The sequence below is a fragment of the Melospiza georgiana genome, chromosome 28 (assembly GCF_028018845.1).
Source record: "Melospiza georgiana isolate bMelGeo1 chromosome 28, bMelGeo1.pri, whole genome shotgun sequence".
Classification (NCBI taxonomy): domain Eukaryota; kingdom Metazoa; phylum Chordata; class Aves; order Passeriformes; family Passerellidae; genus Melospiza; species Melospiza georgiana.
This window is the reverse complement of record NC_080457.1, coordinates 274,812-298,066: the sequence shown is the minus strand read 5'-3', so window position 1 is coordinate 298,066 and position 23,255 is coordinate 274,812. Positions and strand designations below refer to the sequence as shown.

Here is a 23,255-nt window from a genome sequence, read left to right as displayed (position 1 = left end):
AGCCAGCAGAGGAATCCCTGCCATGTCCTTGGGGGTGTCACAGGGGTGTCACAGTCCCTCTGCTCCTGAAAAACAAAATCTCCTCCACGGAGCCCCTGCCTGGCTCAGGAGCTGAGTGTGGAGCTCAGATCCCTCCGTGCACCTCAGGGCAGGAGGGGATGGAATTATTCCTGAGGGAGGAGAGGGAGGATTGGGATTGTTCAGGAAAAGGGGATTTTTGGGGTGACCTCACTGAGGATTCCCTGAGGGCGCTGCAGGGAAGGTGGAGAGAGGGATGAGGGGACAGGACACAGGGAATGGGCTCCCTCTGCCAGAGGGCAGGAGGGATGGAATGCTGGGGAGGAACTCCCAGAGAAGCTGTGGCATCCCTGGCAGTGCCCAAGGACAGTGGGAGGTGTCCCTGCGTGGGATTTAAGGTCCCTTCCCTCCAAACCTGGGGTTCTCTGGGGTTCCCCAGCCCTGACTCTGAATTAAAAGGGTTTTTTTTTTTTTTTGGCAGAATGGCCTTTCCTTCCAGCCAGCCCCTCTCCAGCCTCTGCCACCCAACCCCTGCAGTGCTGGGTTTCCTCTCCAGCCCCTTCCCAGCTCTTCCCCACCTCACAGTGAGCCTCTGTCTGAGCACACTCCGTAGATAATTCAGTTTATTTCCTGTATTTACACAAAATTACACAACCAGGACCTTCAGCCTCACACCTGCAGGGCCCCCCCCAATCCAACTCCGGGGCTGGGCAGGGGGGATCAGGATGGATCCAGGGATGGATCCAGGGGTGGATGGATGGAGAGAAAGGACAGAGGCATGGGTCCGTGGATGGATGCATGGATCCACGGATGGATGGATGAGTGGAGGGATGGATCCACGGGTGGATGGAGCCCCTCACAGCCCGCCCCCATCCCGGGCTCTGGAGGGCTCCGTGCTCTCCTCCTCCTCCCACGGACACACCTCCGAGCTTTTCCCCGTGCCCAAGCCGGGCTCGGCCGGCGCTGCCGGAGCCTCCCCAGGACAAGCCTGGGCCGGGGCAGCGCCGGGGCTGGAGCTGCTGCCCGCCCCCGGGCGCTGCGGGCCGGGCAGGAGCCGGCGCAGGGGCTTGTGCCCGGCCTGCCCCGGGGCTCTGCCCCCGGATCTCCCCAGCAGTGTCGGAGACACAGCGCCGGCTCCCGGCTGTCCCATCCCTGCCGGGGAGCCCCTCTGGGCTGCCTGGGGCCGCACACCTGGCTGGGAGATGGCCTCCTCCGACCCAAGGGGCTCTGCTGCTTCCCAGGGGCAGAGCGCAGCTTTGCTGCTCTCCGTGCTGTCGCATTTCTTGGGTGGCTCCTTCCCCACTGCAGATTTCAGGGCCAGCTCCTCTGTGTCCGGGCTCTCCCATGGACAGATGGGCTCTCGGTCTCTGCTGCTCTTCTCCACAGCTCTGGAGGCTTCTCTTGGTGGGAGCTTCTTACCTGGGCCAGTTCCTTTCTCCTGGGGCTCAGCCACCTCCCAGGGACAGATCTCAGCTTTGCTGCTGGATTCAACATCCTGACTCTCCCAGGGACAGATCTCTGCCTTCTCCGAGCTCTGGGATTTCCCTGGAGCTGCTTTGGGCAGTGCTGAGCTCCCAGTCTGGGGTTTGGCCTGGGGCTGCTCCATGTCTTGGCTCTCCCAAGGACAGATGGACTCTCGGTCTCTGCTCCCCTTCTCCAGAACTTTAGAGGCTTCTTTTCCTGGGAGTTTCTCCTTTCCTGGGGCTGTTCCCTTCTCCAGCTGAGGCTCAGCCACCTCCCAGGGACAGATCTCAGCTTTGTCACTGGATTTAGAGTCCTGAGACTCCCAGGGACAGATTGATTCCCTCTCTCTGCTCCCCTTCTCCAGAACTTTGGTCTCCCCTTTTCTTGGGAGTTTCTCCTTTCCTGGGGCTGTTCCCTTCTCCAGCTGAGGCTCAGCCACCTCCCAGGGACAGATCTCAGCTTTGTCACTGGATTTAGAGCCCTGAGACTCCCAGGGACAGATCTCAGCTTTGCTGCTGGATTCAGTCTCCCAGGGACAGATCTCTGCCTTCTCCGAGCTCTGGGATTTCCCTGGGGCTGCTTTGGGCAGTGCTGAGCTCTGGGGCTTCCCCAGAGGCTGTGCTGTGTCCGGGCTCTCCCAGGGACAGACGGACGCTCTGTCCCTGCTGCCCAGGGATCTCTCGGGGCTGGCCAGCGCCGCCTGGCGCGTGATGCGCTTGTCCCCCTTGGGGCCCGCAGCAGGGCCCTGCTGTGCATCTGGCTGCTGGGAGGGAGGTTCAGCTGCTTCCCAGGGACAGATCTCGGCTTTGCTGCTGGATTCAACGTCCTGAGACTCCCAGGGACAGATCTCTGCCTTGTCTGAGCTCTGGGATTTCCCTGAAGGAGATTTGGGCAGTGCTGAGCTCCCAGTTTGGGGTTTGACCAGAGGCTGCTCAGTGTCCGGACTCTCCCAAGGACAGATGGACTCTCTGTCTCTGCTTCCTTTCTCCAGAACTTTGGTCTCCTCTTTTCTTAGGAGTCTCTCCTTACTTGAGACTATTCCTTTCTCCAGCTGAGGCTCAGCCACCTCCCAGGGACAGATTTCAGCTTTGTCACTGGATTTGAGGTCCTGACTCTCCCAGGGACAGATTTCAGCTTTGTCACTGGATTTGAGGTCCTGACTCTCCCAGGGACAGATCTCCGAGCTCTGGGATTTCCCTGAAGGTGCTCTGGGCAGTGCTGAGCTCCCAGTTTGGGGTTTGGCCGGGGGCTGCTCCGTGTCTGGGCTCTCCCATGGACAGATGGACTCTCGGTCCTTCTTTCCAGAAGTGAAGGAAGCTCCCACTTCCTTCAGGAGTCCTTGACATGTGGAAGGGCTTCTGCTCACACTGGATGGATCCTCTTTGTCTTGTCTGGGTTTCTCTTTACCCGAGGGTTGATCAGCCACCTCCCAGGGACAGATCTCAGCTTTGCTGCTGGATTCAACATCCTGACTCTCCCAGGGACAGATCTCTGCCTTCTCTGAGCTCTGGGATTTCCCTGGGGCTGCTTTGGGCAGTGCTGAGCTCCCAGTCTGGGGTTTGGCCAGGGGCTGCTCCGTGTCCAGGCTCTCCCAAGGACAGATGGACTCTCGGTCTCTGCTCCCCTTCTCCAGAACTTTAGAGGCTTTTTTTCCTGGGAGTTTACCCTTACCTGGGGCTGTTCCCTTCTCCAGCTGAGGCTCAGCCACCTCCCAGGGACAGATTTCGGCTTTGTCACTGGATTTAGAGCCCTGAGTCTTCCAAGGACAGATCTCTGCCTTCTCCGAGCTCTGGGGTCTCCCTGAAGGAGATTTGGGCAGGGCTTTGGCTGGGGGATGCTTTCCCTTTTCTGGTGCTGTGGATCCCACTTTTTCTTCCCCTTTGGGAGTGCCACGCGTGTCCTGCCCCAATCTCTCCTTCCCCGACAGAGCTGCAGCCTCTTTCCAGGGGCAGATCTCTGGTTTTGGGGGCGGCTCATCCTCCATCTCCCAGGGACAGATGTTTGCCTTTTTGCTCTCCACGGTTCCAGCCCGCTGGGGTGAGGGTTTGGGCAGAGCTGGGGGTTTCTCTGTGAGCTCCATCCCAGGCTGCTCCACACCTTCTCCAGATCTGGGGGATCCCTGCTCCGGCGGAGCCCCCTCTGTGTCCCAGGGGCAGATTTCTGCTCGGACACTTCTTCCCTGTTCCCGGCTCTCCCACGGGCACACCTCAGCCCTCCTGCCCTCCGCTTGCTTCGGGGCCTCTTTAGGCAGCCCTGGTGGTTTCTCCGTGCCCGCAGAGCGCTGAGAATCCCCCTCACTGCGGCCGGTTGCTGCTTTGGGGCTGGCATCTCCCCGCGTTCCCCTAGCACCGAGCTCTCCCTGCGCGCTCCCGGCGCCGCTCCAGCTCCTTCCAGGGCCCCGCTCGGGCTCGGGCCGGCTGCTCCGCTCTTCCAGCGCCTTCTCCGGGCTCTCTGGGCTCCCTCCATCCTCCCGGGGCGCGATGGCGGCCTGGCGCAGCAAGGCTCCCCTTCCTGCCGGCGTTCCGAGCCCTCCGGGCGGCCTCGCCCCCCGCACGCTGCTCGGGGTGGGCTTCGCGGGCGGCTGCTCCTCCTCCGGGTGGTCCCTGGGCTGGAAGGACCTGCTGGTCCCCTCGGGCTCCTCCAGTGTCCCTTCCTCCGCTGTGACCGCAGGAACGTCCTCCCCCAGACCCACGGCCGGAGCCTGGTCCCCTTCCCGGGGCTGTACCCGCGCCGCCTCCGGGGCACGTTCAGCTCCTTGGCGGCCCGCGCTGGGCGGCTCCAGAGCGGTGCCCGCGTCCTCCCGGGCAGCGCCGGGCTCCTCTGCCGCTCTGTCCCCACGGCCTGTCCCCGCGGCCAGCCTGTCCCGTTCTCCTCCCGTCCCGCCGTCCCCCCAGCCCGCGGCCTCCCCGGCGGTGGCGGCGTTGTTGTTGTGCTGCAGCGCGGGGACCTCGGGGCTCTGCCCGCTCCCCTCGGGGCTGGCCCCGCCGAGGGACGCGGCCGAGGCCTCTGCGGGGCCGGACCTCTCCCTCCGGCTGCTCCCCCTCTTCCTGAGGCTCCCCTCGCTCTTCCCTTTCAGGATGCTCTTCCCCCTGGAGCGGTTGAGGGCTTTGATGGCGAGTCCCAGACTCCGGAAACTCTTGGTGGGGGCCGGCTTGGGCCCGGGGGTGGCGGCCGCTGTGTCCCCGGGGCTCCCCGGCTCCGCTGCCTCGGCCGCCCTGTGTTTCCTGCCCAGGATCTCGTCCTGCACCAGCTCCCAGGGACAGACGTGCGCCGAGCTGGCGCTCGGGGCCGGCGGCCGGCCCTTCCCGGCCGGGGGGGACGCGCGCTCCGGGCCGCGCCCCGCTGTCCCCTGCGCCTCTCCCGCCTGCACCGGGGGCACCGGGGGCGGCTCCGCGCCGTCCCCGAGCGTCCCCGAGCGCTGCAGGCTCTGGTAGCGCACGGGGGGCGCGGGGGGCGTTTTCCTCACGGTCACCCGCACCTTCCTGCCGGGGTGGGCGCTGTCCACGCTGACGCTCTTGATGGGCGCGTAGGTGACGTGCTTGTGTCCCTTGGCGTCGCCGTCGTGCGGGCCCCTCTCGGCGGGGCTCGGGGGCGTCGCGGTGCCGCTGGCGACCCCCGGGGCGGGCGCGGACAGGTGGCGGGGGCCGTGCCACTGCTCGCGGGTGGCGCTGCGGGCGGCCAGCAGCGCCGCGTCCCGCGCCCCGGTGACAGCGCTGTGCGACTTCTGCAGCGGCGGGGCGCGGCCCGGGGGGCGCTGCCAGGGCCCCGCCAGGTTCTGGGCGCTGGCCGATTTGCACAGGAGCGGGGCGGCGTCCAGCGAGTCGCTGTCCGATTGCTCCAGGTCGGTCACGGCCGCCGGCGGAGGCTCCTGGGGCGGGCTGGGGGTGCGCGACCCTCGGCGGGGCTCCCGCGGGGGCCCCTCGGAGCTGCGGGACTTGCGCGGGGCCGAGGAGCGGCGCCGGGAGCTCTCGTCCCGCATCCTCAGGCCGGGCCCGGCGGCATCCACGAGCCGCTTGGCCGAGGAGCCGCGGCGGGACGGGGTCCCCGGCCGCTCCCCGGCGCTGCTGCGGCGGGACGCGCTCTCGGCCAGCTCGGCGCCGCTGCGGCGCAGGATGGAGCGGGCGAGGCTGCGGCGGGAGCTGCGCTTCTTGGCCAGGTGCGGGTTGTTGCTCGCCATCCGCCACGTCTTGTGCACCTCTAGCTGTCGGTAAAGCTTCTTCAGCTCCTCCTGCGCCGCGGGTGGGGGGACGCGGCAGAGAAAAGGGAGAGAGGAGAGCGCCTACAGCGGGGGCTGCGGCCGGGAGCGCTCCGCCGAGCCCCGGGTCATCCCCGTGTCCCCGGAGCCCCCCGCGCTGCCCAGAGAACGCAGCGGGTTCGCCCACCCGGGTGGGGTCACCCCGCACCCCCTCGTCCCCTCCCTCTGCTTTGCGTCAGGAAAAGATTGCGAAAGGCACCTCTTACTCTGCACAGCTAGCGTCAAAAGAAGGTCCTGAGTGTGCCACCCACCCGAATGTCATCGGGGTCGAGACTGTGCTCGCTCCAGGCGGACGCGATGCTGCTGTTCATGCAGGAGCCCGAGCGCCTCATGTCCAGCTCGTCCTCGTACACCTCGGCCGTGATCTCCTCCCGCAGCGGCGAGCCCGTGTGCAGGAACTGCCGGGGGACACGGGGGAGTCACTCGCGGGGTCCTGTCCCCGCTCCCCGAGCCCCTGGGATGAGCGTTAGCGATGGAATGGTGGGGCTGGAAATGCTCTCTGAGGTCAGCGGGTCCAGCTGTTCCCCAGCGCTGACAGAGCCGCCGCTTGCCCCGGTCCCCAGTGCCACATCCACACCTTCCGGAGCACTTCCAGGGGTGGGGACTCCACTTGTTCCAATGCTGATCACCCTCTTCATGAGAAATTTCCCCGATATCCAACCCAAACCTCCCCTGGCCCAGCCTGAGGCCGTTCCCTCTCCTCCTGTCCCCATTCCCTGGGAGCAGAGCCCGACCCTGCCCAGGTCCTGTCAGGGCCTTGTGGAGAGCCAGAAGGTCCCTCTGGGCTTCCTCTTCTCCCAGCTGAGCCCCCCCAGCTCCCTGAGCCTCTCGTGGTGCTCCAGCCCCTGGGATACCTTGGGGATGAAGAGCAGGGCCAGGGTCATGGTGATGGTGCCGTGGGTGTGAGCGAAGAAGAGCAGCAGAGTCCAGTCCGGGTGCAGCGAGGGGACAATCAGGAACCTGGAGGGACCAGGAGGGCAGTGCCAGCTGCCACCACAGCCCCTCCCCACCTGCAGAGCCACAACCCCCCTGCCTGGCCACCCAAAGCTCAAACCCTTCCCACTGTGGGAGTCCTGAGCTCCCAAACCCCCTTTCCTCTGCAGATCCAGAGCACCCAACCCCTCCCCACCTTGGCACGGCTCCTGAGCATCCCCAGGGGTGGGAACCTCGGTCCCTGGCCCTACCTGACCACGTGGAAGGTGGCAGAGACCATGAGCTCGTTGTGCAGGGCGATGCCCATGTAGCGGGGCTCGTGGAAGGCCGAGGGCACGGCGCGCGTGGCGTAGCACAGGAAGCTGCCCCACAGCAGGAACAGCATCTCGGCTGTGGGGCAGAGCAGGACACGCCCTGAGCGGCCACAGCCAGCCCTGGCAGCTTTTGGGATGCTCAGCTGCTGCCCACCACCCTCACCCCGGAATGTGCGGGGTTGCAGCCGGGTCTGGAGCGTCCCCCAGCACGGCCTTCCCAAAGTTTGGGACTCAACCCCAGGGGATGCTCAGGGGGAGGGTGGGGGACCCCAACCCTCCTTGAAACCTCCAGGACAATTAAAGGGACAAGGGAATGAAAGCCCCAAATTATGGGGTGGGGTCCCAGGGCTGTGGGAACCTTGCACCTTCCTAGAAGGATTAAACAGGCAAAGGAATGAAAGCCCCACAGTTACGGGATGGGACCAATGGGGGCCCCAGATCCTTGCAGCTTTCAGGAAGTTTAAATGGATAAGAGAATGAAAGCCCCAAATTATGGGATGGGGTTGTGGGTCTGTGGGGACCCCAGATCCTTGCAGCTTTCAGGAAGATTCAATGGATAAGAGAATGAAAGCCCCACGTGCCCGGGGTGGGGTCTGGGGGCCGGGGGGACCCCAGCCCTGCCGGGGGCCGGTCTCACCGATGACCATCATGTAGTCCCAGCAGTCGTGGCCGCAGATGGAGAAGTGCAGGCCGCGGCTGGTCTGGGCGCGGATGACCAGCGGGATGTTCTTGCGGGCGTTCTCCAGCATGCCGATGGTCCAGGCCGCCAGGAACCACAGCACCAGCAGCAGGATGGGCGCCAGCATGCGCAGCACCCGCCCGCTCGACACGTAGGGAGCGCGCTGGGCCGAGCGTGACAGGAACACCTTCAGCACCCTGCCGGGGCAGCGGGGTGAGACCCCTGCCCATCCCAGTGAGACCCCAATCCATCCCAGTGAGACCCCTGCCCATCCCAGTGCGACAGGAACACCTTCAGCACCCTGCTGGGGGCAGCGGGGTGAGACCCCTGCCCATCCCAGTGAGACCCCTGACTGTCCTACTGAGACCCCCAACCGTCCCAGTGTGACAGGAACACCTTCAGCACCCTGCCGGGGGCAGCAAGGTCAGAGCCTGGCTGTCCCACTGAGACCCCTGCCTGTCCCACTGAGACCCCTGACTGTCCCAGTGACACCCCAATCCATCCCACTGGGACCCCAACCCATCCTATTTTGGGGATCCCAAGCCCTCCCCACTCCGTGGGCCCTGAGCCTCCAGTCCTCCCCATTGTGGGCGTCCCAAGCCCCTCAGCCTCCCCGAGCCCTCCCTACCATGGGTGGCCTTAGCACCCAACCTCTTCCCGCTGTGGGGGTCCTGAGACCCAAACCCTTCCTGCTGTGGGGGTCCCGAGCCCCCAGCCCCCTGTCCGAGCTACCTGTAGAGCTTGAGGGTGATGGTGCCGTAGACGATGGCGAAGCCGAGCATCCGCACCCAGCGCAGGACGATGCAGCGGAAGATGCTCGGCTTGAAGTACAGGATGAACACCTGGAGCACAGGAGAGAGGGATCCGGGCTGGATCCCACCTGCCCCAGCCTCGGGAGCCCCCTGCTTTCCAGGCCAGCCCTGTGCCACCCTCCCCCGTGACCCTGCAGCACCCGCTGCACTCGTGCGGGAGGGAGAGGGGATTTGGGCAGGGATTAATTCCCACAGGCAGCGGGAGAAAAGGGATTTGGTTTTCTGAGAAGGTTTATACGGCAGCCCCCAAGGGACGGTGCCAGCAAAATTAACAATTAGATGGAGCCGTGCCCTGCGTGGGGCAGCTCCATCCTGGAAACCCCATCCTGGAGCTTTCCAGCCCTGGGGACAGCTGGGGACTCACAGGGAAGTAGAGGAGGAGGGAGCCGAAGAGGATGGTTTCCAGCAGGATGATTCCCGATGTGCGGATTCTCTGCAGGGATACCAGCGTGAGGGTGCGGCCTCGGAGGGGCCAGGGCAGGGGGATCCCCGACCCTGCAGGGTTTGGGGTGGCAGCGGAGCAGGGGCACACAGGGACGGCTTGCCTTGCTCCGTCGGAAGTGGTAGGACACGAGCATGCTGAGGAAGATGGCCAGCATGCAGCAGGCCTGGCACGACAGCACCGCTGCCCGCAGCACCTGGTCCTCCTGGATCAGGCAGGGCGTGTCGTCCTCGCAGGTGGCACAGCCCGGGCGGCACGGCCAGCACCCCAGCCGGGACCCCCCGTCTGTGCCTGCCATGCCTGGGGACAGAGCGATGGCCAGGTGGGATCGTGGCATTGGGGTGGGATCAGCACATCCAGGGTGGCATCAGCACATCCCAGGGCCTGGTGGCACCCCCTACACCAGGGCACGTGCTCTGTGTCCCCAGAGCCCCCCAGCCCTGGTCCCCACTGCTGTATCCGTGTGCCACTGGGGACAGCAGGGACAACCCACCTGCCCGGGCACCGCTGGCCACTCCATCAGTCCCGTAGAAACCCGGCTTGCACCTGCACAGGTACCTCCCGAGAACGAAGCCGCGGCTCTCCTGGGGGACACACTGAAGGAAACAGCCTGAGACACGTCCCCCACCCCCTGCATCCCCTCTGTCCCCAAATCCCCCCGCCCCAGGGGCTCCAGCAGCCCCCAGCTCACGGCTACCTGACCCCACGCCATCCTCCCCCAGAGCCGCGAGGAATCAGTGGTTAAACATTTCAGAATTAAAACCCAAAGCTTGGCCCCAAATCCCTCCCTAAAACCTAAATGGACACCTAATGCAGCGAGCGCCCTAATCCTGCCCAGCCGTGACGGCAGCCTGGGCCCGGGCCGCGCTCCCTAATCCCCCCCGGCCGCCTCCTGCCCCGGCGGCCGCGCTGGCGGCTCCCTGGGCATTGTTGTTTTCTGGAGGGATGCCCGGCCCCGGGCCCGGCCCTCTGGAAGGCATCGCTGGTAGGAAACAGGAGCTGGCGACGCCTTTCCCGCCTGGGGACAGCTCTGGATGGACCCCAAGGCTGGGAGGCTGCAGGTTCGCCCTGCCCGGGTGTGCCCAGCCCCGAAACGCAAGGGCACCGCTCGGGCTCTGCTGCAGGCACCGTGGTGCTGCTGCCAGGCCCTGTGCCCACCGTCCCCGCGGTGCCCGGGCACGGAGCAGCCGGGTCACACGGCGCGGCTGGCGGTGGGGAGGGAAGATTTGCACAATAAACCTCTCACCGCGGTGCGAGAGCAGCTGAGCGAAGCAGATGGATCGCCCGGAGAGGATAAAGCTCAGCCCGGAGGGAGGGACAGGGGCACGGGCAGCCCGGCCGGGGCTCCGGGGGTGCTGGGATGCGGGGTACCCCGCTCCTGGCAGGGCAGGATGGGGTGCGGGGTGCCGGGGCGCGGTACCTGGGTGCTGTTGAGGTCACAGCGATGCGTGTCCGAGAACCAGCCCGGCCCGCTGGAGCACTGGTCGATGACCACGTCCCGCAGCTCCACGTCCACCCGCACGACCCCCCTGTGGCCAGGGACGGGTCAGCCCAGGGCGGGGAAATGGGGCCGTGGGCTCTGGGACTGATCCCGGCCGACCCTTCCCTCCCCACTGGCTCCCCGTGCACCGGGGTGCAGCAGGGACCCCCCGAATCCCGGGAGGGGTCCCAGCCCGGCTCACCACCACCAGCACAGCAGTGACAGGGGGTGGCAGCGCACGGTGGGCAGCACAGGGGACACCGAGGGGGGAACAGGGAGTCACCCCCATGCCTGGGGATGTGTACAAACCCCTGCGCACCTGCAGGCGTGCGCAGAGGGACATGGGCAGAGCACTGGGGACGCCCTGGGGTGGGTGACACATCCAGCTGCGCTCCCAGCACACGCACGGGGCGCCCCCCACCCCTTCTGACACCCCCCGAACCCCTCCGGGCTCCACTTACTTGAACTCGGGGCTGAGGTCGGGCTTGAGGCCGTAGAAGGCGGAGGAGAGCGTGACGGCCCAGGCGGGCAGGAAGCGGCCCTCGCGGCACTCCAGGAACGGCGGGGACCAGCGCACGTGGCCCGCGTCCCCCACGTAGCTGTCGCCCCGCTGCCACTTGGGGGTCTCCAGGCTGCGCAGGTCATTGCTGAGCACCCGCTTGCGGAGCGCCGGCACCCGCTGCGACTTGAGCGCGTTGAACCACTCGTTGTCCCAGCTGAGGTTGCCCAGGCTGGGAGCGGCGCCGGACACGTCCTGCAGCAGGATCTGCCCGTCCCCCTTGGTGGCCTGCAGCATCAGCCGCGGCTTGGGGGCCAGCGGGTGGGCGTCCAGGGCCAGCACCGCCCTGCGCACCCACGGGTGGCCCTCGGCCAGGCTGCGCACCAGCGCCTGGTACCACTCCACGTCCTCGGCCACGCTGGCCTCGCGGATGTCGTTGGTCTGGAAGAGCATGTTGAGGAAGTTGGCGGCGTGGGCCAGCGCCTCGGGGGCGGCTCGCAGGGCTGCCCGCAGCGCCGGGGGGGGCCCGGGCCCGGCGGCCCCCGCCGCGACACCGCCGCTGCAGTTGGCCCGGGCCAGGCGCTCGGCATCGCCCGTGCGCAGGAACGCCAGCGCCGCCGCCGAGCCCTCGCCGTCCGCCGGCGCTGCCGGCTCCGCGGTGGGCGCCCATGGGGGTGAGGGGGCCGGGGACCATCCCGGGGCTCTCTGCTGCGGGCGCTGCCCCGCCGTGAGCACGGCCACCTGCACCAGCACGGCGCGCCAGCCCCAGAGCAGCGGCCAGCGGCGCGGCCCCATGGCCGGGGCTCAGCGGAGCCCCCCGGCCCCCGGCGCGCCCCCCGGCCGGCGCATGGCGGGCAGGGACCCCGAGCCGCCCGGAGCCCGCCCCGCGCTCTGCCGCCCGTTCTTCTCCCTCGGCGATGCCGGAGCAGACGTCACCGGCTCCAAACCGTGTTCAGCGGCTGGCGCTGCCCGGAGCCCCCCCGCCCGCCCCCGCGCTCCCGCTCGGGCGGCGGCGCTGCCCGGAGCCCCCCGGTCTGAGCCCCGTGGGCGCCGCGCACCGAGGGCACCCCGCGCCCCGGCCCCTCGGGCTGGCCGTGATGCAAGCGCATCCTGATGGGAAGCCATGGCAACCGCAGCCGGAATTTTCCTGCCCGTATCCCCCTCCCCGCGGCCCCTCGGCTGCCGGGGCGAACGGGGCGCCCGCGGGGTCCCCATACTGTGGCGGGATCCAATCCCGCAGTGCCCCGTCCCCCCTCCGGGCCATGGGGTGGGAATGGGGGGTGGCACCCACGGGGGTGTCCCTGTGGGGCTGGGGGCGCTGGGTGCGGGCAAGAGCGGGGTCTGAAGCCCACCCCCAAGTGCGGGGGGACGTCCCGCGCAGCAGAGCCGGGGTGCAGAGGGGAAACTGAGGCACGGAAGGGTGCTCACTTTCCTTGCTCCAGTCTCAAGCAACCATGACCTTCCCCAGCCCCAGCCCGCGGGGACGTGTGGGGAGAGCCGGTTCCCGTCCCCTCTGCTCCGGTTGGGACGCGCTGCCCGCCGGAACCGGGCAAGAGCCGCGCAGGGCTCGCGGTACGAAGCGCCGCGTGCCCGTGCCTCAGTTTCCCCCGCCGCATCCCCCGGTCCCGGAGCGGGGGGTGAGTCCGAGGGGTCACGGCTGGAGCTCCGTGTCCGGGAGCTCTCGCTGCCCCCGGCCCCGCCATCCGTGACACCCCCGTGCCCGCGGGTGCCGGGACCGGGCTGGTGCCGGGGCTCGGAGCCGCTCCCGCCCGTGGGTACCGGGCACTCGGAGCGGCTCCCGGGGCTCGGAGCGGGTCCTTCCGTGGGAGCCGGAGCCGCCCTTGGGTTCCGGTGCCGCCGGTGGGCGCGGAGGCTCGGAGCGGCTCGCGGGGCTCGGTGCGTGTCCCGAGGGTGTCCCCGCGGCCCCTCCACGTGCGCTCGGGGGCTCGGGGGCGCGGCCTCCGCACCGGGGCGGGACCGCGGCCACCGGGGGAGGCGGGACCGGCACCGGGGGGCGCGGCCAGCGGCGGAAGCGCGGGGGCGGGGCGGCGGCGGCAGCGAGGGGGGGGCGCCGCGGCCGTGCGAGGGCGGCGGCGGCGGCCGCCGGTGCGCTCCCGGTCCCCGGTCCCCGCGGGCCATGCGGCGGCCGTAGCCATGCAGCGCGACGGGGATGCGGCGGCGGCCGCCGCGGCCTCGTACCGGGTGCTCAGCCGGCTGCTGGGCTATGGCACCGGGCCGGAGGCGGGCGCGGCGGGCGGCGCCGGTGCCGGTACCGGCGCGGCGGGCGCGGGGCCCGGCGGCGGGGGGCGGCTGCCGGGGGCCGGGCCGGCGCTGCGCAGCCCGCGGCCGCAGCTGATGGTTTTCCGCAACGCGGCGGCCGAGGGCCGGCCCGGCGAGGACTGCGGCCCGGTAGCGGCGGCGGCGGCGGCGGCGGGCGGGGGCGTCCCGGGGGGCGGCGGGGCCGAGCTGTGCCCGCGGCACCGCTGCGCGCTGGAGCCCAAAGCGGCGGCGGGCTGGGGAGCGGCGGCGCAGAGCGGGCTGGAGCTGCAGCTGGCGGCGCTGGGGCTGCGCCCGCCGGGGCTGGGGGCCAAGGGGGCGGCGGGCGCGGCGGGCACCCCCTGCCCGTGCCTCGGGCCGCCCGCCGGCGAGGAGACCAGCGATGCGCTGCTGGTGCTCGAGGCGCTGGAGCCCGACGAGGGCGGCAGCGGCTCCGAGGACGAGCCGGGGTCCCCCGGGCGCGGGGCCGCCCGTGCCGGCGGCAGAGCGGCAGCCACGGGCCCTGCGCAGCCGCCCGCGGGCACCGGCACCGGCACCGGCCCCGGCGGCAGGAAGGGCTCGCTCCGCATCCGCCTCAGCCGCCTCTTCCGCACCAAGAGCTGCAGCGGCGGCTCGGCCACCGGGGACGCCGCCAGCGCCGCCGCCTCGGCCGGGAGCCTCACGGATGTGTGCGGGGCCCGCGGCCGGGAGCAGGAGCCGGGCAGGTACGCGGGCACCGGGCTGGGATGGGGGGATGCCGCCGGGGCAGCGCGGGATGCGGGCCGGGCAGTCCCGGGGCCATGTTGTGATGCTCTCCCGGAGGGGGATGTGGGGCTCCGGGGCCATCCCGCCCCGCGGGTCCCGGTTGGGATCGAGCTCTCGGAGCGGCTGCCGAGGCCTCGTCGCTCGCTCGGGAACGCTGGAGCCCGGGAGAGGCCGGCGGAGCAGGGTCGCGCTGATCCAGGCCTGCAACCCTGATGGGGACGGTGGTAAAACCTCTGGGAGCGGTACCGGGAGCGGGGCTTGGAGCATCAGCCCCGTGAGGAGCAGCTAAGGGGGCTGGGGGTCCCAGGCTCTGCCACTGTGGGGGCTCAGCTCTCCCCTCCGTGCAGGAGGAATCATTGCCAGCCCCAGCTTGGCTGGGATGGAGGCAGAAATCCCGGGATATCTTGGTGTGGGGCCTCACAGGTCCCTCCTGTCCCTCACCTCTGTTCCAGCAGGCAGGAGCTGCTTGATGCCAGCTATGGCTGGTCCAGGGCAGCTCCATCCCCGCTTCCAGGGCAGCTCCATCCCCGCTTCCAGGGCAGCTCCATCCATGCTTCCAGGGCAGCTGAGAGGGTGCTGAGTGGGTCTTGAGATGGTGCTGAGTGGGTGCACAGATGTTGCTGAGTCGATCCTGAGTGTGTCCTGAGGGGGTCCTGAGGGGCGTCCCACCCGAGCCGCGCTGCCGCCGTCTCCGTGGACGCTGAGGGCTGTGCCCCTCTGCAGCGTGTGCGGGACGCGTGGCCGGGCAGAATTGGGGATGGGGGCCCTCGGTGTGAAATAAACAGGGCAGGAGACTTTTTATCCCTTTAAAGCCTTTATTAAAAGTGATCAGCTCACGATTGGGAAGCCCAACAGAGCTGCAGTTTCCGTCGTTTCTCTCTGGGTGACTCGGAGGAGGACGATACGCACAGCTTTGTCCACCAGGGGCAGAGCTGCGAGTCCCATCCTCGTGCGAGCTTTGGGTGTAACCCTGATCTCGACGCTCCACTGGCTCCCGGCTCCAGGTCTTGGTTTAAGATGAGATCTTTCTCCGGGAAGAAGAGCCATTAACTTAGTCCTGGCCGGGGCCTTTTCTGATACAAAAGGAGCCATTTACTGCAAGGACTGCGGATTGGTTGCTGAGATGGTGCTGAGTGGGTGCGGATTGGTTGCTGAGATGATCCTGAGATGTTGCTGCCTGGGTGCTGAGATGGTGCTGAGCGGTAACGAGTCTGTCCTGGGCAGGTGATGAGGGGAGGCCGTTCTCTCAAGAGTGCCAGCTGTTGCTGGTTCCCTGCCCCGAGCAGGAGTTGGAGAAACCCGTGGCTGTAGGGGCTGGCAAGGATGGAGAGGGTTCTCCTGGTAGGAGAGGGTTCTCCTGGTGAGAGAAGGTTCTCTGGTGGAAGAAGTTTCTCCTGGTGGAAAAGGTTCCGCTGTTTTTCCTGCTGGGATTCGGGGTCTCCCTCCCCATCTCTCCTCACCCAATTTTTCCCTGTTTTCCACCCCCAGGAAACACAGACTGACAAGAACCCAAAGTGCCTTTTCCCCTGTTGTGTTCAGCCCCCTCTTCACAGGTGAGGATTTGGGGGGGATTTGTGCAAGTTTGGGGTTTTTTGTTTTGCTGTGGGACAAGCAGGGAATGGGGTATTTCACTTTGGAGCCTCCTCATCCCATCCAGCTGCTGGGCTTGTGGCAAATTACCTCAAGATCTCTCCTAAGATGGAAAAATTTATCTTGGGAGCATCGAGTGGGAAAAACCTCTCAAACCCTGCAGAATTCCTTTCCCTTTGCTCATCCTGGGTCCTAACGGGGCTTTTCCCTCTCCCTTTTCCAGGTGAGACGGTGTCACTGGTGGACGTGGACATTTCCCAGCGAGGGCTCAGCTCCCCTCACCCTCCGACCCCTCCGCCGCCGCCCCGCCGCAGCCTCAGCCTGCTCGGTACTGCCCTGGGATGGTCCCTGGGAACCCGGGGATGGTCCCTGGGAACCCGGGGATGGTCCCTGGGAACCTGGGGATGGTCCCTGGGAACCTGGGGATGGTCCCTGGGAACCTGGGGATGGTCCCTGGTGCCCTGGGATTCTTCCCTGGGGCCCTGGGAATTCCAGTGCTGGAAAAGGGATCCCTGTCCTCCAGCAGTTGCCAAACCAGAGAGGAGGTACTGCTGGGAATCCCCCAATTCCCTTTTCCAGGCAGTTTTCCCAGACTCTGAAGCTCCACTGGGAATTCCCAAATTCTCTTTTCCATGCTGTTTCCCCAGACTCTGCTGGGAATCCCAAAGTTCCCTTTTCAATTCTGTTTTCTGGGGCTCCACTGGGAATCCCCCAATTTCCTTTTCCAGGCAGTTTCCCAGGCTCTGGGGCTGTTCTCTCCCTGTTTCCTGACCTGTCTCTGCTCTCTCCTAGATGACATCAGTGGGACGCTGCCTCCGGCTGTGCTTGTGGGGCCCATGGGCTCTTCCCTGCAATCCTTCCCTCTGCCTCCGCCTCCTCCGCCCCATGCCCCAGGTCAGCTCAGCTTGGCCAGCTCTACCTCTGTCCTCCAGGAATTCTGCTTTTCCCCCTCCTGGAGTTCTGCTTTTCCCCCCTCCTGGAATTCTGCTTTTCCCCCCTCCTGGAATTCTGCTTTTTCCCCCTCCTGGAGTTCTGCTTTTTTCCTTTCTTGCAATCTCCACCTTTTCCCTTCCTGGAGTCCCCACTTTTTCTCTCCTGCAGTTTCCAGGTGTCTCTGGGTGACAATGACAGTGGCAGTGACCTGTGTGTATCTAGGTGACAGTGACAATGACCCTGGCTGTCTCTGGGTGACAGTGACCTTGGCTGTTTCTGGGTGACAATGGCAGTGACAATGACCTTGAGGGGGTCTGTGTGTGACAGTGACAGTGATAGCGACCCTGTCTGTCTCTGTGTGACAGTGGCAGTGACAATGGCAGTGACCCTGTCTGTCTGTCTGTCTGTCCTGCAGAGGCCTTTCCCCGGATCGTGCCCCTGCGTCCCCCCGAGGCCCCGGGCCAGCCGCCCCCTCCTCACCTGCAGTGTCCCCTGGCCAGGCCTGACCCCAGCAGCTTTGCTGCCAGCCTGAGGGAGCTGGAGAAGGTACCGGGGCGGGGGAGAGTCCGAGCCCTCAGGGATTGGGATTGGGAATGTGGCTGCTCAGGGACTGTGATGGGAATGCGGCCCCTTAGGGATTGGGGTTTGGAATTCCTGCCCTTCAGAGACTGGGGTTTGGGAATGCGGCCCCTCAGGGATTGGGATTTGGGAATGCGGCCCCTCAGGGATTGGGGTTTGGAATTCCTGCCCTTCAGAGACTGGGGTTTGGAATTCCTGCCCTTCAGAGACTGGGGTTTGGGAATGTGGCCCCTCAGGGCCTGGGATTGGGAATGCGGCCCCTCCGGGATTGGGGTTTGGGAATGTGGCCCCTCAGGTATTGGGGTTTGGGAATGCGGCCCCTCAGGGCCTGGGGTTTGGGAATGCGGCCCCTCAGGGCCTGGGGTTTGGGAATGCGGCCCCTCAGAGACTGGGTTTGGGAATCCATGATTTTGGAGTCCAGGAAAACCGTTTCTGGGTGTGGAAGGGGGGTCTGGATCCCCTCTGTCCCCTCAGGGCCTGGCGTCCCCTCTGTCCCCTCATCCCTCAATCCCAACCGCCCACACCGGGTGCAGTTCCCCATGAGGATCGGCCTCCCCGTTCAGCTGCCGCTCTCTGTTCCCAGTGCGGGTGGTACTGGGGCCCCATGAACTGGGAGGACGCTGAGATGAAGCTGAAGGGGAAACCGGACGGGTCCTTCCTGGTGCGGGACAGCTCCGACCCCCGCTACATCCTGAGCCTGAGCTTCCGCTCTCAGGGCATCACGCACCACACCCGCATGGAGCACTACCGAGGTGAGGCATTCCCAGGATCCCAAATCCCATCCATTCCCTGCTCCAGGGAGTTATAAATCACCCACATACCCCACCCGAATGGAGCACTACAGAGGTGAGACATTCCCGGGATCTCAAATCCCATCCATTCCCTGCTCCAGGGGGTGATTTATAACCCACCCACCACACCTGCATGGAGCACTACAGAGGTGAGACATTCCCGGGATCCCAAATCCCATCCATTCCCTGCTCCAGGGGGTGATTTGTAACCCACCCACCACACCCACATGGAGCACTACATTCCCGGGATCCCAAATCCTTGGGATGCCATTCTCAGCTCCAGGGTATTAGAAATCACCCACCACACCTGCATGGAGCACTACCGAGGAATAAAGAGCTGCCAGTGCCTTGGAAAAAATGGAAAAAAAGAACTGTCAGTACCTGGAAAAAGTGTGAATAAGGAGCTGGCAGTGCCCTGGAAAGCTGGATTTAAAGGAAATTCTGACAAATGGAGATTTTAGGGAGAATTTATTCCTGGGAAGTGTGGTCAGGTGTTGGAACAGGCTGCACACGGAGTCCCCATCCCTAGAAGTGTCCAAGCCCCACGTGGATGTGGCACCTGGGGACACGGTGACGGCGGTGTCCAGGGGACAAGCTGGGATCTTTCCCAGCCTGCAGAATTCCCAGATTTTGGTGGAGGAGGGGGTGCCCAGGCTGGTGTGACCCACTGGGAGCTCTGGTGTCCCCAGCTCCAGTTTCATCCTGGGCCACCTGGTGGGTCAGGTGACAGCACGGGGACAAAGGGTGACCCAGGGCCTAATTAACAATCCTGTTAATCAAGGAGCAGGAACATGAAACTGCTCCTGTGGAAAATGATCCCAGGGCTGGGAAATGGGGACAGCAGCACCTGGGAATGCTCCAAGGTCACCTTCCCTTGGGGATGTTGGCATGGAGAAGGGGCACGCCAGAATATGAGAATATTTAATTTCCTAGATATCATAATATTAAATTAACTAAATATAAGAATATTTGATTGATTAAATAGAAGAATATTTAATTAATTTATTATAAGAATATTGAGAAGTTTAGCTGTTCCCAAATCTGCAAAACAGAGCCCATTCCAGGGGATTTTGGCAATGCCATATTTGTCACTGAGCATCCTTCCCCTGTTGTTTCTGTGATGGTGCTGGGGAAGCTACTTTGCCAAAAATTCATTGGAATAAAGCGAATTACTCCCCTCTGCCTTCCCAAAAATCTCCTGAAATAACGGGAATAACTCCCCTGTGCTTTTCCAAAATTCCCCTAGAATAACAGGAATAATTCCCCTGTGCTTTCCCAAAATTCCCCTGGAATAATGGGAATTCTTTCTCTCGTGGAAGGGACCTTCAGCCTGTGGTGCCACCCCAAGTTCGAGGACCGCTGCCAGTCCGTGGTGGAGTTCATCAAGAGGGCGATCATGCACTCCAAAAATGGGAAATTCCTCTACTTCCTGCGCTCCCGGGTCCCAGGTGAGCCCGGGAATGGGAGGGGCCAGGTGAGCCTGGGAATGGGATGGGACAGGTGAGCCTGGGAATGGGATGGGCCAGGGATCCAGGTGATCCTGATAATGGGATTGTCCAGGTGAGCCTGGGAATAACCTAATCCTGCCTAATCCCGATCTCCAAAATCTCCTTTTTTTCCCCCAAAAAGGTCTCCCTCCGACGCCCGTCCAGCTCCTGTACCCTGTCTCCAGGTTCAGCAACGTCAAATCCCTGCAGCACCTTTGCCGCTTCCGGATCCGACAGCTGGTCCGGATCGACCACATTCCCGAGCTCCCGCTGCCCAAGTGAGTGCTGGGATTTCCCCGTGGATCGTCCCTGGAATTCCCTCCCTCCCTCCCTCCCAGGCAGCGGGAAGGCATCTGTGAGCTCAGATCCGGGAGGGAATCGTGGGCTTTTCCAGCTTTGGGGTAGCGGGATCCATGTCCTGCGGGGTTTTGGGGTGCAGTGGGAATTCTGAGCGGCCTGGGAATGAGGGATTCCCTGCTGTGCCAGAGCTTTGGGAAGCAGCTCCTGTTCCTGTGGAATTTCAGAGGAGTTGTGGCTCTGGGATCCTGCTCTTCCCAGGGTTTTGCCAGGGAAGAGGCTCTGGGTGTGCTTCAGGAATATTGGAAGGTTGTGGCTCAGGGATCCGGCTCTTCCTGGTGTTTTTACTGGTGTTTTTTCTGGTTGTGTTTTGGGAACGTCAGACGGGCTGTTCTCTGGCAATATTGGAAGAGTTGTGGCTCAGGGGTCCAGCTATTCCCAGTGTTTTTTCAGGGAAGAGGCTCGGGCTGTGTTTTGGGAATTTCAGAGGGGCTGTGGCTCAGGGGTCCGGCTGTTCCCGGTGTTTTTCCGGGGAAGAGGCTCGGGCTGTGTTTTGGGAATGTTTCAGAGGGGCCGTGGCTCAGGGGTCCGGCTGTTCCCTGTTTTTCCAGGCCCCTGATCTCCTACATCCGCAAGTTCTACTACTACGACCCGCAGGAGGAGCAGTACCTGTCCCTCAAGGAGGCGCAGCTCATCTCCCGACAGAAGCAGGAGCCCGAGTCCTCCACGTAGCGGGGCCGGAGCCGCCCGGCACTGACGGTGCGCGAATGGGCCGGGAGCGGTCAGGGAATGGTTTTGGAACGGTCTGGGGATGCCCCAGGAATGGCTGGGAATGGTGCCTCATCCCAGGATCCAACCCTGTTCCCTCAGAACCCCCCTGGGGAAGCCGTGGCTGCTCCCTCAGGGGTCTTTTACCATTCCCAAATTTTCTCTGGAGAAGAGAACAAGGCTTTCTGGCCTTCTCCCATTCCCAGTTTTCCTTGGGAAGGGGAGCAAGTCTTCCTTGCCCCTTACCCTTGGGAATGGGAACAGCATTCCTGGCCTTTTACCATTCCCAAAATTCTTCTTGGAGAGGAGAAGAAGGTTTCATGTTCTTCTACCATTCCCAGCTTTCCTTGGGAAGGGGAACAAGGCTTCTTGGCCTTTTACCATTCCCATCTTTCCTCAGGAAGGGCCCAACCCTGCTGCTCCTCCCTTGTTCCCATTCCCCCTCTCCCCCAGGCGCCCATCCCTCCCAATCCCATCTCTGATCCCAACTCCTGGCGTTTTTTCCCGGCAGGAATTTGGTTGTTGCCCTCCCGCCACGGTGGGGAGGAGGCTGAGCTCCTGCTGCTGCTGCTGCTGCTGCTCCTTTCCTGGAGGAGAGGGCCCAGCATTCCCGGGAAGCCAGCAGAGCAGGAAAAGGAATCCTGGGGGAACCCAGCCCGGCCCCGCGGATCCCCGCGGAACAAAGAATGTCATGGCACTATTCCCGAGTTTTCCTGGAAGATTTCAGTTTGGACGTCTCTGGATTTTTAAATTTTTTTTTTTTGGATCATCGGCATGAGGAAAAACTGGATTTTCTGATCCCGCTGGATTTTCAGATCCCACCTTGGGAATTTCCAGGTGGGCGAGAGGGAGGAGAGAAGGGGGAATCCTCTGGGAAGATCCATCCATCTGCTCCCAGGCGTCGTGGCAAGGCTTTGATCCTCTCTGGAGAGCTGCAAACGGAGCCAGGGGCTGGAAGAACCCCTGGGAATAACCCCTGGGAATAAACAAAGTGTGGAGTTCTGAGCAGCCCCACAGCTCCCCCGCTTCCCAGGACTTGGGATAAGAGATCCAAACCCTCCAGGAGAGGCAGGAGCATCCTGGGAGAAGCTTGGAGCCGTGGAAGATGGAAGGAAGGGAGGAAGGAGGAGCGTGGGGCGTGGTGGATCCGGAGGGAACGCTGCTGGAAGGTTCCCTGGAGCCCTGGGAAGGTGGAAGAGCTGCTGCTGGAATTGCTGGAGCTGCCCAGCAATCCCAGGCCTGGGATGGGCTCTCCCAGCCTGTCCCTGGTGGGTTCCAGAGGCTGGGAATGGAGTGAATCCTCCTGGAGCAGCTCTCTCCTCTCCCTGGGACATCAGGAACAAAATCCCTGATTTTGGGCCCAATTTTCCTCCCTCACCCCTTGGGATCCCGGGCTTCTCCATCCCCCGAGCAGGAATTCCATGGGGGAACTTCCAGCTGGGAATTCTGGAGAATTCTCCCCTGCCGTGTGTCAAAGGAGCAGCATTCCAGTGCTCTGAATCCAAGGAATTGCCCCATCCTGCTGGATCTGAGGATTCCCTGGAGCCCTGGGACAACCCCAGTCCTGGAATTCCTGTGGATTTCAATGGAAAGAATTCCAAGCTGCTTTGCCACAAAAGGTGCTACAAATCCTGCCCTGCCTGCCTCCTCCAGCTGGGATTTGGAGGGGGAAAAAAACCCACAATCCTTAAAAAAATTCCAGGTTTCTGGGTGAAACTGAGCCTGAAAATCCATGGAAATACCTCATGGCGCTGTGTGAGGGAAAACCTTCCCAAGAACCAGGCCTGCTCCAGCTTTTCTTCCCCCCCAAAAAAAAAATCCTGGAAAAAAAAAAAAAAAAGGAAAAGTGGATCAGGGATGGATAGTGGGATGCAGGGAATTGGGAAGGTGTGAGTCAATCCAGGACAAATCCAGGGAAAATTCTGTTCCCTCCATGGGGTGGTGGTGACAGCATTCCCACTCTTCTTTGGAATGGGAGAGGTTTGGGAAGGGGAGCAGCAGATCAGGGAAAAGCAGAGCTGGGGTTTTTGGGGTCTTTTTGCCATCCTGGGGCGCTCCCAATCCCCCAGAATCCAGCCTGGGGAGCTCCCAGTGCTCCCAATCCAGGGCTTCACCCCAAATCCCAGGAATTTCACGGGATCCAGCCTCACCTTTGGAGGAAGAATGAGCAGATTCCAGCAGCTCCCAGGGCAGGAGATTCCCAGGATTTTGGGAATCACCCTTTGGAACTAAAAAAAAAAAAAATAAATGCAGCTTTTGCTTATTTTTATTTTTTTTATCCCCCCTTTTTTAATTTTTAATTTTAATCTTAACTTTTTTTTTTTGTGTGTGTGCTTAATTTATTCAAATAGTGGCTGTATAATTTATTTTCATAAATATATGAGAAAAGTTACTAAATGGTTAAAAAATAATAATAAAAAAACCAAACGGACTTTGCAGGCCAATCTTTCAGATTTAATGAAAAAAAATTAATTAATAATAATAATATTAATAATTATGGGTTTTGATATGAACCACAAATGCACTTTTGGGTGTGTTTGGTTATTTTTTGGGGTGGGGAGCTGTGGGGTTTGTGTGTAAATATTGTATTTATAGGCATGTTTGGCCTCTTGTGGGGGATTTTAGGAACTGCTGGTGTGGAATTCCTGGATTTTGGGGGTTTTGGGGTTTTTTTGGGGGTATTTTTTTTTCCTACAGGGTCAGCCAGGAAGAGCTGACTTGGTGTTTGTAAAACTCATTTTTAGCGTCGATTTTGGGGTTTTTTTTGGGTTGTTTGGGATTTTATTTTTTTTGCTGTGGGAGGGGTGGGAAGGGAAGAGAGAAAGGGTTTGAAATAAAAACCTTGGAAATTGTTGGATGTTTTTTGTGGTGAATTCTGAGTATTTGACCCCCT

General features: G+C 63.3%; 2 protein-coding genes across 4 annotated transcripts; one reads left to right on the top strand and one right to left on the bottom strand.

Annotated features, from left to right (window-relative positions):
* Nucleotides 1-759: 759 nt before the first annotated feature.
* Nucleotides 760-11,691, bottom strand: GPR179 (G protein-coupled receptor 179). Of its 3 annotated transcripts, none has more exons than XM_058041564.1 (12): nt 10,859-11,691; nt 10,338-10,446; nt 9,411-9,513; nt 9,021-9,217; nt 8,840-8,908; nt 8,396-8,505; nt 7,622-7,860; nt 6,922-7,060; nt 6,592-6,697; nt 5,989-6,135; nt 1,754-5,710; nt 760-1,471 (listed from the first exon to the last, which is right to left on the bottom strand). In XM_058041564.1, exons 1-12 carry the CDS (start codon nt 11,689-11,691, stop codon nt 875-877), a joined length of 6,606 nt encoding a protein of 2,201 aa, XP_057897547.1. In that variant the 3' UTR covers nt 760-874. The 3 variants fall into 3 exon arrangements, with proteins under 3 accessions (XP_057897547.1, XP_057897548.1, XP_057897546.1); XM_058041565.1 differs by having other exon boundaries at nt 1,922-5,710; XM_058041563.1 differs by having other exon boundaries at nt 760-5,710.
* A 1,359-nt stretch (nt 11,692-13,050) lies between these two features.
* On the top strand, nt 13,051-21,707 carry SOCS7 (suppressor of cytokine signaling 7). The gene is made up of 10 exons (XM_058041457.1): nt 13,051-13,877; nt 15,406-15,470; nt 15,731-15,835; nt 16,300-16,401; nt 16,856-16,986; nt 17,603-17,771; nt 19,130-19,258; nt 19,440-19,575; nt 20,206-20,353; nt 20,874-21,707. Exons 1-9 carry the CDS (start codon nt 13,051-13,053, stop codon nt 20,324-20,326), a joined length of 1,785 nt encoding a protein of 594 aa, XP_057897440.1. The 3' UTR covers nt 20,327-20,353; nt 20,874-21,707.
* The last annotated feature ends 1,548 nt before the right edge of the window (nt 21,708-23,255 follow it).

Bases quoted from the DNA above. Each gene is read 5' to 3' on its own strand.
- GPR179 (XM_058041563.1), bottom strand. From the start codon at position 11,691: ATGGGGCCGCGCCGCTGGCCGCTGCTCTGGGGCTGGCGCGCCGTGCTG. The intron at 10,447-10,858 runs GTAAGTGGAGCC...CCCTGGCCACAG, and splicing joins GACCTCAGCCCCGAGTTCAA to GGGGGTCGTGCGGGTGGACG. The intron at 6,698-6,921 runs GTAGGGCCAGGG...TGGTCCCTCCAG, and splicing joins GCCACCTTCCACGTGGTCAG to GTTCCTGATTGTCCCCTCGC.
- SOCS7 (XM_058041457.1), top strand. From the start codon at position 13,051: ATGCAGCGCGACGGGGATGCGGCGGCGGCCGCCGCGGCCTCGTACCGG. The intron at 15,471-15,730 runs GTGAGGATTTGG...TCCCTTTTCCAG, and splicing joins GTTCAGCCCCCTCTTCACAG to GTGAGACGGTGTCACTGGTG. The intron at 16,402-16,855 runs GTCAGCTCAGCT...TCTGTCCTGCAG, and splicing joins TCCTCCGCCCCATGCCCCAG to AGGCCTTTCCCCGGATCGTG.